Source organism: Peromyscus maniculatus, chromosome 2 (assembly GCF_049852395.1).
Source record: "Peromyscus maniculatus bairdii isolate BWxNUB_F1_BW_parent chromosome 2, HU_Pman_BW_mat_3.1, whole genome shotgun sequence".
Classification (NCBI taxonomy): domain Eukaryota; kingdom Metazoa; phylum Chordata; class Mammalia; order Rodentia; family Cricetidae; genus Peromyscus; species Peromyscus maniculatus.
The window spans coordinates 165143237-165160547 of record NC_134853.1 but is presented as its reverse complement, the minus strand read 5'-3'; the positions used below and the strand labels follow the sequence as shown (position 1 = coordinate 165160547).

Here is a 17311-nt window from a genome sequence, read left to right as displayed (position 1 = left end):
CTCAGCTGGAATCTGATACCATCCCCACTGCCAACTCCACAAGGGCGGGGCCTTGCCCATGCTGCCCAGGCTCAGTCCTTAGATCCAGGCGCAGAGCCTGTCCCAAGAAGACACCTACTCGCTCAGTTTCATTTCTCCTGCTGTGATAAATACCCTGATGCAAAGCAGCTTAGGGGAGAGAGGGGTTTATTTCAGCTTACAATTCTAAATTTCAGTCTGTCATTGTGGGGAAATCAAGGCAAGAACTTCAGCTAGTCACACCAGATCTGCAGTCAAGAACAGGGAAATAAATGCATGCTCGCCCGCTTGCTTGTGTTCAGCTGTCTCTCCATTCATAGACAGTTCAGGACTCCCTGACTAGGGGATGGTGCCACCCACAATGGACTGGGTCTTCTCGCGTCCGTTAACTGAGACATCTCCCACAGGCCAACCCAGTGTAGACAGTCCTCCATTGAGAATCTCTTCCCCAATGACTTTTGATTGTGTCAAGTCAACCATGAAGGCTAGCCCAGTGAGTTCTCGGTAGAGAGAAATGAGGTTCAGAGAGAAGGGGGCGCAAAGGGAGAGAGGAGGAGTTGCCCAACTTATAAGTTCAAACCTAGGCCTCTGAGCTCTGGGAAGCAGCACAGGGTGGGAGGTAGCCCAAGGAGGGAGGGGACAGACCTTGAGGCCGGGCAGGCCGAGGCAGCCTCCCCGAGTCACGTGTCTTGTCTCTGTCAACCCACTGCTTAGGTGTATAGAGCGCCTTTTGGTGACTTCACCAAGAAGCTGACCGCTTGTATGTCTACAGTAGGGCTGCTCCAGGCGGCGAGCCCCTCCCGCAAGTGGATGGTGACGGCCTTGGCCTGCGATGCCAAGCGGGGCTGGAAGTTTGACTTCAGCTTTTACGTGGCCCCCAAGGAGCAGCAGCACACCCGGTAAGAGCCGTGCGGACGGGCCTGTGCACGCCGCCCGGGCCACGCAGACGATCGCCATCCCCTGTACCCAGAATGTTCTCCTCGTGTCCTTCTGAGCTTACTCCTCCAGATTCAAGTTTCTAGCCTAATGCACCCCCTGGGGGAGGCTGTCCCTGTACAGAGCCCCGCCCCATCCAACATCACCCCACTCAGACTCTTCATGCAGCACCTGCTGCTGTTTCTGGCCCAGCTGCCATCTACAGTCACATTGCTCTGGCATGTGACCTGTCCAGCCCCAGGAATGTGTCCTTCAGGGCACTCTGAGATTGTTCCGGCTGTGTCCCGCACTTTGTGTGGTGTCTGGCATATGATAGGCACTCAGTATGTCCCTGCTGGCTGGATGAGTGTGTGACACACTTCCTATCCAAGGCTCTCACCCACTTGTGATAAGCAGCTGGTTTCCTGCGCCCTCTCCTACACTGCTGGGGAATGGCATAGATTGTATCTGTTGTACTTTCTACTTTACGCTCAGTCTCCACCCTCTGGCATGCAGCAGGTGCCTAATTCTTGCTGAATAAGAGCTACATTCTCCACCTGATGGGGTCCCAAGCCCCCAGGGCAGCCTTGCCCCGGGCTTTATACCCTCGTGTTATGAACACAGCCTTATTTATCAGGTAAGGCTGTCTTGGCATAAGTATCCAGTCATTAATTTTACAGATACCGTATGTAGACTGTGAGTCATCATGCAAGGGGCAGGATGGGGTAGGGAGCAACTCTCTGGGAGACAGGCAGCTGCCAAGTGGCAGCAGGACCCTGGCAGACTAGGATTCACACTCAGGAACAGCCCAGCCCCCACTCCAGGAGGGCATCTCAATTCCCGGCGTATGCTGAGTGTGCCACCTGGGGACTGCGGTCTGACAAGGAACAGGCTCCAGGACATTCAGCTCCCCCACCCCCCAGGTTGACTCCTCTTGGGGTACAGAGGTGAATTCAGGAGGCAGCTGGTATTGAGGTGGCTCTAGCTAGGTCCTTTCCACCCAAACATCCCTTGTCTCAGGGTGGACTGTCTGCTCCTGAGCCCAGGGCTGGGCATGCTTTGTATGCACAGCTGTGGACTGAAGCCTGGCAGCTCCCTGGATAAACTTTCTGGAAGAAACTAGAAGCCAGTTGCAAACTCGAGGCTCCTTGACCCCTGTGGTTTTGATGGATCATAGTCTGCAGAGGTGGGGACACTCAGGCTGGCCCCAGGTCCTTCCTGAACCGGGAGGACAGTTTTAAAACTGGACACTTGTGCTCCCTCAACTCTTGTGCCCGTGTGGGAGACTGAGAGCCGGGGGAAGAGCTTTGATCAGGGCCAGGCTGGTCTTGGCAGAGGCAGGGCTAGAGCAAGCCACCAGATCCCCAGCCCCGGGCATCCTCTTCCCCTGTGCTGGGGGAGCCCAGCTTGGTCCCCGTCCTCCCTGGCCCCTGAAACGGTCTCTTGCCTCACCTCCCCGACCTTTCCTGGACTGCCTAGGCCAGCCAGGCCATCTCACCTCACATCCTTGCAGTTTTCTTGGTCTTCCCACTCAGCCCGGCCTCCCTGCCTCCACAGGAAGCTGTACTTTGCTCAGTCTCACAAGCCCCCCTTCCACGGGCGCCTGTGTGTGGCTCCGCCTGGGTGCTTGCTCAGCTCCAGCCCTGATGGGCCCACCAAAGGCTTCTTCTATGTGCCTAGTGAGAAAGGTACTTGCGGGGGCACATCCCCGGGGGGACGGAGGAGGGCCTCAGAAGCCCGGGCCCCGCCCTCAGTGTTGGCTTTGACTCTCTCCCGCAGTTCCCAAGGCCCACATCTCTGCCACCTTTGGCTTCAACCCTTGTGTGAACACAGGCTGTGGGAAGCCAGCAGTGCGGCCACTGGTGGATACCGGGGCCATGGTCTTCGTGGTCTTCGGTATCATTGGCATCAACCGCACGCAGCAGATGGACAACCACGTTATCGGGGACCCGGTACGGTCACTTTGGGCAGGCGTAGAAGGGCCCAGCTGCAGCAGCAACTTGGAAACTGGCACCTGCGCGTGGTCTGCCAGCCTAGCCCTTCACATACAATCATGACACCTACAAAGCTCTTCCAGCCCACACGGGACCTCCACAGGCCCCCAAGGGGGCATCGTTCCCCTGGAGAGCCGAGCAGAACTGATTGAGAATTACTCAGGAACATGGGTGCATTTGGGGACCCTACACTGGCTGGCAGTCTCCATTCAGGGCTGGAATAGGGATGAGAGGAAGCATGTGTGAAACCTGTCCTTCTCTGGGATGGGGTCTGTGTGACATCACTGACCGTGTGTGATTGAAAGGCCTGGCAGGTGTACTTAAAATGTCACTAGAGGTCATAGTTGGGTTGGGCACAGGCATGGCAGGCACAGCCTCTCCAGTAACAAAAGGAAGAAGATGAGCCCTGTCTTTCCAGTCCAGATGGACACTGTCCGCATTCAGGGTAGGGGTGGGAGCCTGGGCAGGGGACAGGCAGGCCTGCAGGCTAGAGCTGGCTGGAGGCGAGGGAGAAAAGCATGAAGTCCAGCTGAGAGAGAACAGAGGTGAGAGCAGAGCACTGCAGGGGGAGCTGTTACCAGAGCAGAGGCGCCAAAGAGGCCGAGCAAAGGGAACTGTGGGTGTCCCCGTGAGGGTGTGGCATGGTGGTTACAGTAAAAGGGAGCTGCTGAGGGGTCTGAGTCCAAGGTGGGGAAGGGAGCCCGAGACTGAGTCCGCAACTCACTGAGTGCCCGGGCCGGTGTGTCTCCTTGGGAAAGGGCAGCGTCGTCTATGACAGCAGCTTTGACCTCTTCAAAGAAATCGGACACCTGTGTCGCCTCTGCAAGGCCATCGCGGGCAACTCGGAGCTGGTGAAGCCAGGCGGGGCCCAGTGCTTGCCCTCAGGTATGTGTGGTCATGGCTGAGGAAGCTGTGAGGTCATGGTTCACATGATGCAGCTCAATAATGCATGCCTAGTGTTTGGATGTCTGTGCTGGAGTGTGCCTATACAGCGCTCACGGTTCTGTACAAACATTTCCCGGATATGCACAGGCTTGCAAGAGAATGGGAACGCCCAAGGGTGTGCTGGTGTAATGCTTAGGTATACCTCAAGGGGGAGCGCTTCCAAAATTGAGAGCTAGGCGACTCGCTGGTCCAAAGACTGAGGTGACCCAAAATATTACTTGCCACTGAGGTGGCAGGTGTGGTCTGTAGGTCTCTCAATGACACTGCCCAATGTTTGCAAGCACATTGGAAGCTTGAGAGGCAGGTGAGTGTGCACCCAGGTGTACTGTGTGGCATTGGCCCCGCTTCCTGCCACAGCCTCCTCTTGCTTCTTCCTACAGGGTACAGCATCTCCTCCTTCCTGCAGATGTTGCACCCAGAGTGCAAGGAGCTGCCTGAGCCCAACCTGTTGCCAGGGCAGCTGTCCCACGGGGCGGTGGGTGTCAAGGAGGGCCGTGTGCAGTGGATCTCCATGGCCTTCGAGTCGGTGAGCCTGGGGGCACTGAGCAGTCTGGCTGTCTTAAACATATCCCTCTCCACTCCTGTCCCTCAGACCAGAGAAAGACACCCAGGCTTTGGCCTGAGGTGCACAGCTGGCGTTTGTCAGTGACAAGCATCACCCCACCTGACTTCACCGTTTCATCCTTTCTGCCACACAGACTAAAATCTGTGGGAGGAAAGGGGTCCAGGCTGCTCCCCACTGTCTTCTTTATGTTCCCTAGGCTCTGCCGAGGGAGGACAGGGATATGTTACACACACATGCACACAGTCATATCACCCGGCCCGGCCTCCCTGAGACCTGGCACTTCAGTCTCTCAGGCTCGATTTGGTGTCCTGCCGCCTCCATGTGGAGAGCAGGGACCCAGCCTCTACCTGATCCTGGTGTGAATGACCTCATGGATCAGATCCCCGGTTCCCTCTGTCCTCTGATTCTCCACCTACAAAGCAGGGTTAAAAAGCCTTCCCCTAACTGGGCAGTGGTGGTGCACGCCTTTAATCCTAGCACTTGGGAGGCAGAGCCAATCCGATCTCTGTGAGTTCAAGGCAGCCTGGTCTACAGAGTGAGTTCCAGGACAGCCAGGGCTACACAGAGAAACCTTGTTTTGAAAAAACAAAACAAAACAAAAAAACAAAACAAAAAACCAGCCTTCCTCTGCCGAGCCCAATCTGGCTGTTATGGAGACACAGGCCCACGGAAATGGAGACCAGGTGGGAGGAGGGAGGGTGGGCCTGATCTCCAGCCCCTCGTGCACTCTCCCATGGTCACTGTTACTTGTGATACAAACCATGAAGCCACTGATCCATATCATGGACTGGTGAACCCCAACCTGATGTGTGTGATCCCAGGCTGATGCAAGGTCTGAATCGAAGCTCCAGACAGGCTTCTTCTTCTTCTTCTTCTTCTTCTTCTTCTTCTTCTTCTTCTTCTTCTTCTTCTTCTTCTTCTTCTTCTTCTTCTTCTTCTTTTTTTTTTTTTTTGTGTGTGTGTGTGTGTGTGTGTGTGTGAAACATACTGTAGAACTTAGTGTCTGAATTAGTTGGTTTTTTGTTGCTGATACCACCACCCCCCAAAAGAAAGAAAGGAAGAAAGAGAAAGGCAGGAAGGAAGGAAGGAAGGAAGGAAGGAAAGAAGGAAGGAAGGAAGGAAGGAAGGAAGGAAGGAAGGAAGGAAGGAAGGAAGGAAGGAAGGAAGGAAGGAAGGAAGGAAAATAGAACAACGTATGAAAGGACGTATTCTGGCTCAGGGTTTCGGAGAGTTCAGTTCACCATGGTAAGGAAGACGTAGCAGAGAATAGGGGGGCACACCCAGTAGGCCAGGAATGAGAATCCTGGCACCCCACTGCTGGCACTCCCCTAGCCTCTCTCACTGCACCTGGGACCCCAGCCTGTGGGTGGCGCCACCCACATCCAAGGTGAGTTTTTCTCCCTCACTCAGTGCTCTGTAGAAACCTCCAAGTTTCCCTCGCTGTCTCCTAGGTGTTTCTGAATATGAAATTAACAATAAAGATAATTTGTTATGAGTCCATGCCTTGTCAACTTGACACCTAAATGTATCAATTTAAGCCCTGATCTTCCACCCTGGTCCCCTCTAAGGCTCCTGTCCATCTCACAATGAAAAAAATGTATTCTTAACAGTTCTGACGTTTTTCAAAAGTCTTGACTTCAGAGTCTCCTCTGAGACTCAAGGCAAGCTCTCAGATGTGAGCCCCTGTAAAGCGCCGTGACCTCTTGCATCCTGCATATCCGCAAACCAGCACCATATGGATGACACCAAGGTCTGACACCAACTTGAGCAGTCCAAGGGCCCCTTTGGACCGTGGCTTCAGTAGCCTCTAAGTGCCCAGGTAGCTGAACTCAGGAAAACACTTCCTTAGGTAGCCCTGAGTTTGCCAAGGAAAAAAAGATCTTTCAGATGCATTATCATTTTTATGCACTGGAGTCTAATTCCTGCAATGTGCTTAAGGTCTTTCCTGTTGTACTAGTTAGAAATGCATGGGCTTTCCTTAACAGTGCTAATCTACGCACAATCATTCTTCTACAGCTTTTAACTAGTTCCCTTTGTGAGCAGACTGCATGTTTTTCAAACCCTTCTACTCTGTGTTTTTGAATGCTTATTTTTACTATAAATCTGGCTAAAAGTGGGCATCGTTAACTATGCTGTAGCCTTGACCTCATGCTGTCTTGAAACTTCCTTGGCCAAATTAATTAATCTGTCACCTTCAAATGCATCCCCTCACAATGTTTGGAGACTGTCTTAATATCTTTCCAGTTGCTATTTGTTTTAGTCAGGGTTTTTATTGCAGTGATGAAACACCATGACCAAAAGCAAGTTGGGGAGGAAAGGGGTTATCTGGCTTACACTGCCATATCACTGGTCATTGAAAGAAGTCAGGTCAGGGACTCAAACAGGACAGGAAACTGGAGGCAGAAGCTGATGCAGAAGCCACAGAGGGGTGCTGCTTACTGGCTTGCTCCATGGCTTGCTCAGTCTGCTTTCTTATAGGAGTCAGAACCACCTGCCCAGAGATGGCCCCACTTACAATGGGCTGGGCCCTCCCCCACCAATCACTGATTTTAAAAATGCCCCACAGGCCTGCCTACAGCCTAATCTTAAAGAGGCATTTTCTCAATTGGGACTCCCTCCTCTCAGATGGCTCTAGCTTGTGTCAGGTTGACACAAAACTCCAGCACACTGTTATAAAACACCCTGACAAAAGCAACTCAAAGGGGAAGGGTTTATTTAGCTCACAGTTCCAGGTTCTGGTCAATCACAATAACTCACAGTGACAGGGTCCTGAGACATCAGGTCTCACTGCAGTCATAGTCAGGAAGCAGAAAGTAATGTGCAGGCATGTGTGAGCTCAGCTCTACACTTCATTTTTGTTTTGTTTTGTTTTGTTTTGTTTTGTTTTGTTTGTTTTTCGAGACAGGGTTTTTCTGTGTAGCTTTGGTACCTGTCCTGGATCTCACTCTGTAGACCAGGCTGACCTCAAACTCAGAGATTTGCCTGGCTCTTCCTCCTGAATACTGGGATTAAAGGTGTGTGCCACCACCGCCTGGCTTAAAATTATTATTGTTGTTGTTATTATTAGTAGTATATGAGTGTTTTGCCTGCATGTATGTCCATATAGCACATGTATTCAGTGCCCATAGAGGCCAGAAGAATGCATGAGATGTCTTGGAACTGGAGTTAACAGATGGATGTGAACCAGTTTGTGGGTGCTGGGAATCAAATCCAGCTCCTCTGCAAGAACAACCAGTATTCTTAACCACTGAGCCACCTCTCCAGCTCCTTGGCTTTACAGTCTTCCACAGTTCAAGCTCCCCTACTCAGATAACGGTGCCACCTCCAGTGAGTAGGTCTTCTCCTCTCAATTAATGTAATCAAGATACCACCACAAACAGACATGCCCTCAGGTTCACTTGACCTAGACAGCTCATCACTGGGAGTTTCTTCTCAGGTCATTGTAGATATTTCAAATTGACAATTAAAATTATCCACAACAGGGACAAGATAATATGTAGACAGTGTTTTTGCCAGATTATAACAGAATGGACTCCATTCTAATTCCCAGTAGAGCCCTTGCTCCCACCTGTAACTTCAAGCACATAGTCATTACTCTCCAAACTCCTGTCTGCATTCTGGTCTTCCAAACTCCCACCAAAATGGCCCAGTAAGCTCTGGTTAGAGCATTCTAGAGTTTTTCTAGCCCCACAGAGCCAAACTCTTTCAAATCCCTCCTTCAAATCTCTAGGGGCATAAGAACTACATGGTCAGGCTTAGTTACAGTAACAACCCCACTCCTGGTACCACTTTCTGTATTGTTAGTATTCTATTATTATGACCTAAATTTCTAACTGGGAGTAGGGAGGAAGAGTTTAGTCCATCATGGCTGAGACAGTGTGGAGGAACAGAGTATTTTTGTCATGGTTTGCCAGGAAGCAGAGAAAGAATGTTGGTATTCTCAAGCATTTTCTTAATATTTTATTTAATGTATGCCCCCAGCCCATAGAACAGTGCCACTGACATCCAGAGTGGGTCTTTTCCTCTCAATTGCTCTAACTCCCTGGAAATACCTTCAACATACATGTTCAGAGGTGTATTTCATCAGATCCTCAGTGATTCTAATTCTAGTCAAGTTGAGCATGAAGACTGGCCATCCCACCATTTTAAGCATAAAATTTTTTTGTGACATTGGCCACTGAGCATGGTATCACACACCTTTAATCCCAGCACTTGGAAGGCAGAGGCAAGTTGATTTCTGTGAGTTTGGGGCCAGCATGGTCTATATAGTGAATTCCTAGCCAGCGAGGGCCTTGTGGTGAGACCCTGCCTCAAAAAGAAAGGAAAATACATTGTCACTGTTGTACTACCATTGATACCAGCCATCTGCACAACTTTGCCCCCGTTAATAAAAAAGTTCCTTCCTCCCAGCCCTAGGCAACCCCCACTCTACTTTCTGTAATAAATATATCTGTAGATATATTTAGTGTTAAACTACACTAAATATATCATATAAATGGAACCACAGATTGGTCCTTTCAGTGGGCAACATGTCCTTCAAGATCCATCCACATTGTAGCATGTCATTGAACTGCCTTCCTTTTGTTCAGGCTGATGCCACAGCTACCTTAAAACTGGCAATGCCCTTGATCATTTCAGTCACTCACCAGGGCATCCTCTTCCAAGCTGACCCTCAGCAGCACTGACTCACATGTATGCATGTGCATACACACACACACACACACACACACACACACACACACACACACACACACACACACACACACACACCACATCTGTGCATAGACATGCTGAGACTAAATCATAGCAAGAGTAGAACTGGATCAGTGAGGGGACACAGAGGAAGGTCCTAAACCCTTTTAGGACCCTGCACTGTGAACTAGCCGACTTCCCAAGGCCTTGTGAGCTTGCATCTTCAGCCAAGAGACAAACATCTGCCCAGATGTGCTGAGAGCCATGAGGAAGTCCTGGGGAGAGTGGCCAGTGCTTGAGAGCCCAGAGGAAGCATGCCACGAACAAAAAGAAAATTTCTCAGAGGGGATGGACCCCAGGCAGTCTTAAGGTCATGTGGAGAGGCTTCCTGGAGAGGTAGAGGGTGGCACACGGGAGTGTGGAGGATTCTAAGAGTGTGTTATGTTAGTCCAGAGCTAGTGGCAGTGCATGGGGCGTGGTTTGGCACCCACATCCTCACAGGACCCCCTCCACTGGTGGCCACAGAGCAGCTGTCCCTAGGAAATGCAAGCAGAGTCTCTAGTCTCTGTCACTAGTCTCACCGGCCCCTGTCCCCTGCAGACCACGTACAAGGGCAAGTCCTCCTTCCAGACCTACTCGGACTACCTGCGATGGGAGAGCTTCCTCCGGCAGCAGCTGCAGACCTTCCCCGAGGGCTCAGCCCTGCGCCGAGGCTTCCAGACCTGTGAGCACTGGAAGCAGATCTTCATGGAGATCATAGGTGGGTGTGAGCCCAGCCCTGCCCCAGGCTGGGTGGTGGGCAGCCACACAGGGGCAGCTACCCACGTTGAGGGCATGGTGCGGTCTGTGCCACTCTTCTGTTATCCTGAGTCCTGGCTCAGAACCCAGGGAGAGTGTGGTGTGGCTGCCAGGCTGCTGATGAGAGGCCAGAGTGTGGGTCCTCTCCTGCTGGTGGCATCTGGCCACGTGTGATCTTGAATTTGGCCACCTGGAAACTAACATTCAGGCCAGTGAGATGCCTCCATGGATAAAAGCACTTGCTATGCAGGCCTGATGCTCTGAGTCAATCCCCGAATCCCACAGCGGAAGGAGAGAACTGACTCCGCTAAGTCCTCTGATCTGAACATGTGTGCCGGGTCACATGGGCGCGTGCACACACATGCAATAATAATTTTTAAAGTAGGTCATGGCCCTTCCTAGGGGCCACCCCTCTCTGGGGGCCTGTTTAACTCCTTGAACTCCAAATAAAATTGACCTGTGGGCAGACCTTGCTTCTCCCAGAGAGAGGCTCAGGGTAGCGAAGCTGGCTAAACCACACTGGTAACCTCTGACCTGGGGTCAAGCGGAGCTACAGCCTCTTCGCCCTGCAGCCTGAGTCCCCTTCTCTCCTACCTTGCAGGGGTACAGAGCGCCCTGTACGGCCTGGTCCTCTCGCTGCTCATCTGTGTGGCCGCGGTGGCTGTGTTCACCACCCACGTCCTCCTCCTGCTGCCCGTGCTTCTTAGTATCCTGGGTATGTGTGCCAAGGGTGACGCGCGCTGGGGATGAGATCGGCCGGGGTACGTGGCGGGAGACAACAGGCCGGGTTCGGGCAAGTGCTTGGTGCGACAGTGGACCAGGCTGAAGAGAATGGGACCAGGGAGGGGTCTTCTGGACCTCAAGGCAGCAAGTTTCTCGGACCCTCTGGCCACCCAGTCCTAGCAAAGCCCCTATTGCCATTCTCACTCATACCAAAGACCCTCAGCTTGGCATTCAGTGACAGTGACACATAGAAACTACATGTCTGTGTTCCCTGAGTGGAGCCAGGTGTCTCTCTGTGGCATTGTTTAGGTGAGTGACACATTGCTGTACCTGCCCCCTCCCCCACTCCTTCCCTTCTCTCTGGCTTTGACCCTCATCCCTGGATAGGATAAGGTCTATCCTATCTAGATAGGACAAGGTCTAAGGGTGCCTTTGCTGCCCCTCTTACAGGCATCGTCTGCCTCGTGGTGACCATCATGTACTGGAGTGGCTGGGAGATGGGTGCGGTGGAGGCCATCTCCCTCTCCATCCTGGTTGGCTCCTCTGTGGATTACTGTGTCCACCTAGTAGAAGGCTACCTGCTAGCTGGGGAGAACCTACCCCCCCACCAGGCCGAGGTGAGTGGTCCTGTGCATGCCTGACCCTGACTCAGCTCCCACCTTGGGGCAGTGGGAGGGAAGGACAGATGGACATCCCATACTCCACCCCTAGGCAGGCTGTGTCCTAAGGGCTGTTCCCAAGAATGCGGTGTCTCAATCCACAGCCCTGAGTGCATGGGGTGTCTTTCCAGCCATGAGAACACAACCCTCCTCCCTGCAGCCCACTGATGATGTAGTAACAGCCAAAGCTTGCTGTGGACCTAAGGAAGGGGCCGGGGGTGGGGTTGTTCTAGTTAACGTCTGTTGCTGTCATAAAATACCCCCTACAAAAATCAACATAGAGGAAGAAAGGTTTGTTTGGCTTAAAATTCTACTTTATGGCCCAACATTATAGACGGGCAAAAACTTCAGACATCTAGTTACATACTAGAGAGAAATTGGATGCGTGCTCCCTTGCTTGCTTGTGCTCACCTTGACTTGTCCACTATTAAGCAGTTCAGGACACTCTCCCCCGACCCCCTGCCTGGGGAATGGCACCACCCACGGTAGGCTGCGTCTTCCCATGTCTTTTAGCCATCCCCAACAACCCAACCCGAATAGACGATCCCTCATTGAGACTTTTCTCCCAGGTGATTCTAGGTTGTCTCAAGTAGACAACTAAAGTGAAGACACTGACAAAATTAAGTCAGCTACACTTTTAGTCACTTTATTGTCAGAAGAATGGAATCACTCCGGTCAGAACTCGCATTTTTAAGGACCCACCGTGCATAGCCTCCCATCCTAAATCCTATCAGCATGCTTGTGCCTCTGGCCCTCCATCACCGTCCTACTTACGGGGGTGGGAGCCAGTCTCAGGCAGAGCCAGCCTGGGGCAGCAGTATATGCCCCCTGTCCCAAAGCCAAGCCGCAGGTGTGTTACCCGCCGTGGGTGTCAGCCCCAGCTCACTCTCTCTCTCCACGGCCTCAGGATGCCAGCTCTCAGCGCCAGTGGAGGACGCTGGAGGCTGTTCGGCACGTCGGCGTGGCTATCGTGTCCAGCGCCCTCACCACTGTCATCGCCACGGTCCCGCTCTTTTTCTGCATTATCGCCCCATTTGCCAAGTTCGGGAAGATTGTGGCACTCAACACAGGCGTGTCCATCCTCTACACACTCACCGTCAGCACCGCCCTGCTGGGTATCATGGCCCCCGGCTCCTTCACCCGGACCAGGACTTCCTTCCTCAAGGCCCTGGGTGCTGTGCTGCTGGCCGGAGCCTTAGGGCTGGGTGCCTGTCTCGTGCTCCTGCGCAGTGGCTACAAGATCCCCCTGCCCAGCGGGGCTATGCTATAGCCCTGTGTTCGCATCCTGACTCATGCATCTCACCCCGCAGCCGAGGATGAGGGGATCGGAGACTCAGAGGCTCTTTGTTTTCTGGCCCAGTCCCAACTAGTTCCGCTCACAGGCTTCGTGGAACTGGGACTCAGAGCTGTGTGGGTCCACCACCTTCATCACAGCTCAGACTGGGTGTGAAGTCAGACAACCCCATACTGTCTGGGCTATAGCCCCCACACTGAGGTCTGCCTGGCAGTGGAGGATACTGGCCCTCCTTCCATACTGTCACCACAGAGCAGGTGGCTTCCTACCAGGGCCTCCTCTCACACTGCTTCAGTGTCATGACCTGCTTGGGTGCGCATTTCAGGACTCCCACTCTACAGATGTGGAAACTGAGGCACCAGGAGGCGGGGACTGCCCTGTGGCTGGATCAGGGCAGAGCCAGAGTTGCCTAGGAGCACAGGCCTCCCTGGGCCTTTGCAGGAAGAGCACAGTGGATCCAGGGGGTGCACAACCCCTGAACCACACCCCCTCAGCTTTATGCAGCCAGTGCTTGATGACCTTGTGATCCTCGTGGCCCGGTCTGTATCCAGGCCAGCACAGACAGAGGCACTTCCTGGGGTCATGCATGTCCTAGCCCCAGCCCCAGCCTCCAGGGAGCCTAAAAATCCCTCCCTGGAGTTCTGGCTCAGCCACCCCCACGGATCCCAAGCCTCCTCTCCATCACCTGACTGAGAATGGATGACTCGTGTGTGGTGAGGTGCTGCACGCACGCACGAACACACGCACGCACGCACGGGGAGGAGCTGGCTGCGCCAGCCGCCTGCTCACAGCAGATGGTCCCTATTAAAGTGAGCCGAAACTGCAGACCGCTGCTATTAACACAAGCATTTTCAGCCTCGCTGCCTCCATCATGTTCTTAAAATTGAAATAACTTAAGTGTTCACACGCAGCCTGGCACAGAGGGTGGTACCGGACCTGGACAGGCACGGAGGTGGATGGGGGTGTCCAGTACAGAGATGGGGCACTCTGGGCTCAGTGGGAGGCTGGGGCCTCCCAGTGGGAGGTGGGGCTCAGGAGATGCCTCTGACTTTATGGGGCCCATCCAGTCCACAGTTGGGCATCTCTGAAAGCCTGGCATTTTGTGACAGCCACTGACCTTCCTGGGAATAGACATGTGGCCCTTGGGCTCTCTAAAGCTGGACACAGCTTGAGCTGGGACAGATCCCTGATGGGGAGAAAGGAATCCAGGGTGGTCTACATACCAGCTCACCTGGTCACTAGTAGATATTGAAGGGAGAGCTGGGGTGCAAAGCAGATACCACTGTGTCCTTGTCTGGTGTACATCTGGCATGGCTTGGTGCCCAGTGTTTGTTGAGGGAGTATCAAACCTTTGGACCCACCGTCCACAGTGGAGGAATGAAATGATCACTGGTATAGGCTGGCATGTAACACAGCAGATGCTCTTCTTGGAGTTGGTGTTTGTTTCCTGAGGGGCCATGATGGCACCACAGATGTCTGCAGCAGAAGAGGGTCCTCGGCTGTGATAGTCAGGCTGTTCCCTCTGGGAATCCAAAGAGGGAATCTGGTCCAGCACCCTCCCCTTGGCTGCTGGGTATCTGCTGGCCTCCATGTGCCTATCATTTTATGTCCTTGTCCCTCTCTAAGAGGGACATCTGTCGTGCTGGATTTGGCCTCATCCTAATGACTCCATCTTACCCTTGTTGGCTTCGGAGACCCCACCCCTAATAAACTGTCTGTGAGGACTAGACATTAGGACCATAGCATACATGGGAGCAGGGCAGTCACACACAAGAGTCTGGTCTTTTTCTTTTCTTTTTTTTTTTTTCAGGGAAGGGGGATGGGGGAGTTCAAGACAGCGTTTCTCTGTGTAGCCTGGCTGTCCTGGAATTCGCTCTTTAGGGCCACCTTCCTCTGCCTCGAGAGTACTTGGAACTAAAGGCATGCACTACCATGCCCAGCAGGAGTCAGATCTTTTTCTAATCATCAGGTGTAGGTGATGCATTCAAGGGAGCCAATGCATGAGAGATGGGTTTTTTCTGGATCACGAGCCAGATGTGGAGCCTAAGTGTGTCCCCAAAGTGCATCATCAACCATCAAGGCACATAACCTCTCACAAAGGCAGACTATATTCCTAGGGGGTTGGAGGCTGCAGTCAGATCAAGGGGCCTGTTCTTGAACTCCTGAAGCAAGTTCTTGGATCTGCTTATCACACTCTCCTCTTGGTAAAGCTGGAACCCTGGGAGGCCTGTCACTGGGAGGAAGGTCTCAGGGAACAGGCTGGTTCTGACTCGGGGCTTCTGGAGCCCACTGTGTGGCGCCCACATATACAGGGTCCTTCTATCTGACCACAACGTGGAGTGTGGTGCTAATGGTATGTCAAGAGAGTTGGAGAAGGCTTGGAAAACTGACAGTATGTCCCAGAAGGACTGATGTCTCCAAGACCTTGTCCTGGTGACTTCCCAATAACCCAGTTTAATGTAGAGCTGGGTCATTTACATGCTGTCCACATGGCACTCGCTCACTTGAGGAGAGCCCTGCCTGGTCCATTACTTTAATGGAATAGCTCATTCTTCCCTGAACCTCCGCCTTTTCAGAGAGCTGTGGGGATGCTGCATAGGTGGGCTGAGGATGGAGAAAACTGTGGCTCAGGCTCCCTAGCCTCTGGGCAACTCTGTGACCCGTGGGACTCCTGTAAGTCAGCCTCTGATTTACAGATGAGCAGTCTGGTTATCAGAGAGGGTAAGTGCCTGTGGCACCACTGGCTTCTGACCAGGCTTGCTGTCTCCTCCAAGGATGGCAATCTCCACATCCAATTGTAGCGTCTCAGCCATACTTCCCTACCTTCCTCCCTGGAGCCCCTGTATAGTGACTGATAGACCCACTTCCCACCTGGCTCTCCCCGGGGAGGGGTAGACGTGGGAGAAGGAGGTGGTGACAGTTTGGGTGCTCTAGGGAGCTTGGGCCACGCAGCTGTCTGCCTCTTTGATCCCCTTCATCTTTGTGACTGCTGGCACCACCAGGTCCCAGAGGCACCAGCTCCCATGAACACAGGCTTGACCTTCCTCTGACGCCAATGTGGGCTGCAACCTTAATGAGCTTCGCTGAGCTTAATGAGATCTTTGTTCACTTGAGCTCAGCAACCAGCCCGGGGGGCCCCAGGGTGTGCAGGCATCGGTGTGCCAAGGTGACAGTCCTCTGTGTGGAGGAGGGGCCAAGGGCACGAGGGGGTCTGAGGGTGGTGGGAAATCCCTACACCCACCAAAGGCCCCTTGACCCACCTCTCCATCAAGAGCAGTTGCCAACGACAGCTGCTTTTAAGGGGTGCCTACTCTACTTTTAAAGATTGTTCCCTGTCCCTTGAGAATCCTCAGTGTGCCTCACAAAAGTGCCTTTGTCTTGTCCCATTAAGGAAGCTGCAGACAGAGATGTGTCCCTGTCCTCTTCCCTAGTTGACCACAAGCTTTGAGAATGGATAGGACTGTGCCCACCTCCCCCGTCTGCCAGAGGATGCTGTGTTTCCTCCCGGGGTGGAGGCAGGTACAACGACAGTCTTTCCCAACAGAAGCCCGCTCTCTATCTGCCTGGAAGATTTAAAAGTTTGGTGATGAGGCTGTGGGAAGGCAGGTTCTCGGGGATCTCCTGTTGGAGTGCATAATCTGCTCAGCCATGCAGGACTGTTTGTCAGTAGCAGAATTATAGCCATGCCACCCTTGGATTCATCACCCCTGCCCCTGTGAATTGATCTTGCAGGTAAACTTAACCCTTGACGAGTGCAGAAGGTATGCACTGAAGATTAGTCTGGCTTATCAAAGTGCCAGAGCCCACCACATCCATCAGCACTGGAGGGGGAGTGAGCACCACAGGTCTGCTCTCTGCAACTGAAAATTAAGAGGGAGCTTCCTCAGTGCTGGGATGGAAAAATTGCCAAGGGAGATTAAATGAGAGAGGAGGTTGTAAAACTGTGGGCTACACTAGCTTATGTGTTTGAACAATATCCAAGCAGGTGAGAACCTGTACTTGTTTTTTGTTTGCATGTGCATTAAATAATTCTGGAGAACAATACAAGGAGAAACCGAAACAGTGGTTACCTGTGTGTGCCGGGGGTGGGAGCGCTACTCTGAGGCAGAAGCCATGGAAGAAGCCTCCGACCGTAAATCTTTGTGCACTCGGTGTTCTGACTGCGGGAATCGATCATGTAGATGATTTTCCTGTAAAGAGAGGGGTGGCTGACACTGGCTTCTTGAGAAGCTCACTCCAGCAGCAGGAGGGAGAGAAGGGGTCCCACTACAGACTTCAACAAGCATAAGCTGACATTTGTGGCATCTGATGCCCTTCCAGGAGCTGCTGGTGGCAATGCCAGGAGCCCACCTGCCACCTTCTCCAAGCAAGGACAGGGTTGGAGCTAGAGAGACTGGGGTGATCAAAGCAGTGGTGGCCCTGATCCCCCCCCACACACACACACACCCAGGTGTAGATGAATGAGCAGTGAAAATGCTCAGAATGGGCTGCTTTGGGTAGCGGGAGGTCAGATCTTGGCTCATTGCGCCCTGCCATGCTCTTACAATAGCACCTTCATTCTGCTTCAGCTGGCCTTGTGTCTGGGCAAGTCACACATTCCGTCTTTACCTGCTCACTCATCCGTTAAATAGAATAATACCCACTGAGTGTGGTCTTTGTGTTTTAATAAGATGATGTTTGCCCAGGCCGTGGCCGCAGTGATACCTGT

At 52.8% G+C, this 17311-nt stretch overlaps 1 protein-coding gene across 1 annotated transcript in view; it reads left to right on the top strand.

Moving 5' to 3' along the window:
- Window positions 1-16640, top strand: part of Disp3 (dispatched RND transporter family member 3) — a 55621-nt gene extending 38981 nt beyond the window's left edge. The window contains exons 13-21 of the mRNA XM_006975250.4: window positions 733-917; window positions 2491-2621; window positions 2713-2885; window positions 3686-3812; window positions 4253-4398; window positions 9730-9889; window positions 10529-10642; window positions 11101-11267; window positions 12217-16640. Coding sequence (XP_006975312.1) covers window positions 733-917; window positions 2491-2621; window positions 2713-2885; window positions 3686-3812; window positions 4253-4398; window positions 9730-9889; window positions 10529-10642; window positions 11101-11267; window positions 12217-12579 — 1566 coding nt within the window. The 3' untranslated portion in view covers window positions 12580-16640. The remainder of the gene's footprint in view (window positions 1-732; window positions 918-2490; window positions 2622-2712; window positions 2886-3685; window positions 3813-4252; window positions 4399-9729; window positions 9890-10528; window positions 10643-11100; window positions 11268-12216) is intronic.
- The last annotated feature ends 671 nt before the right edge of the window (window positions 16641-17311 follow it).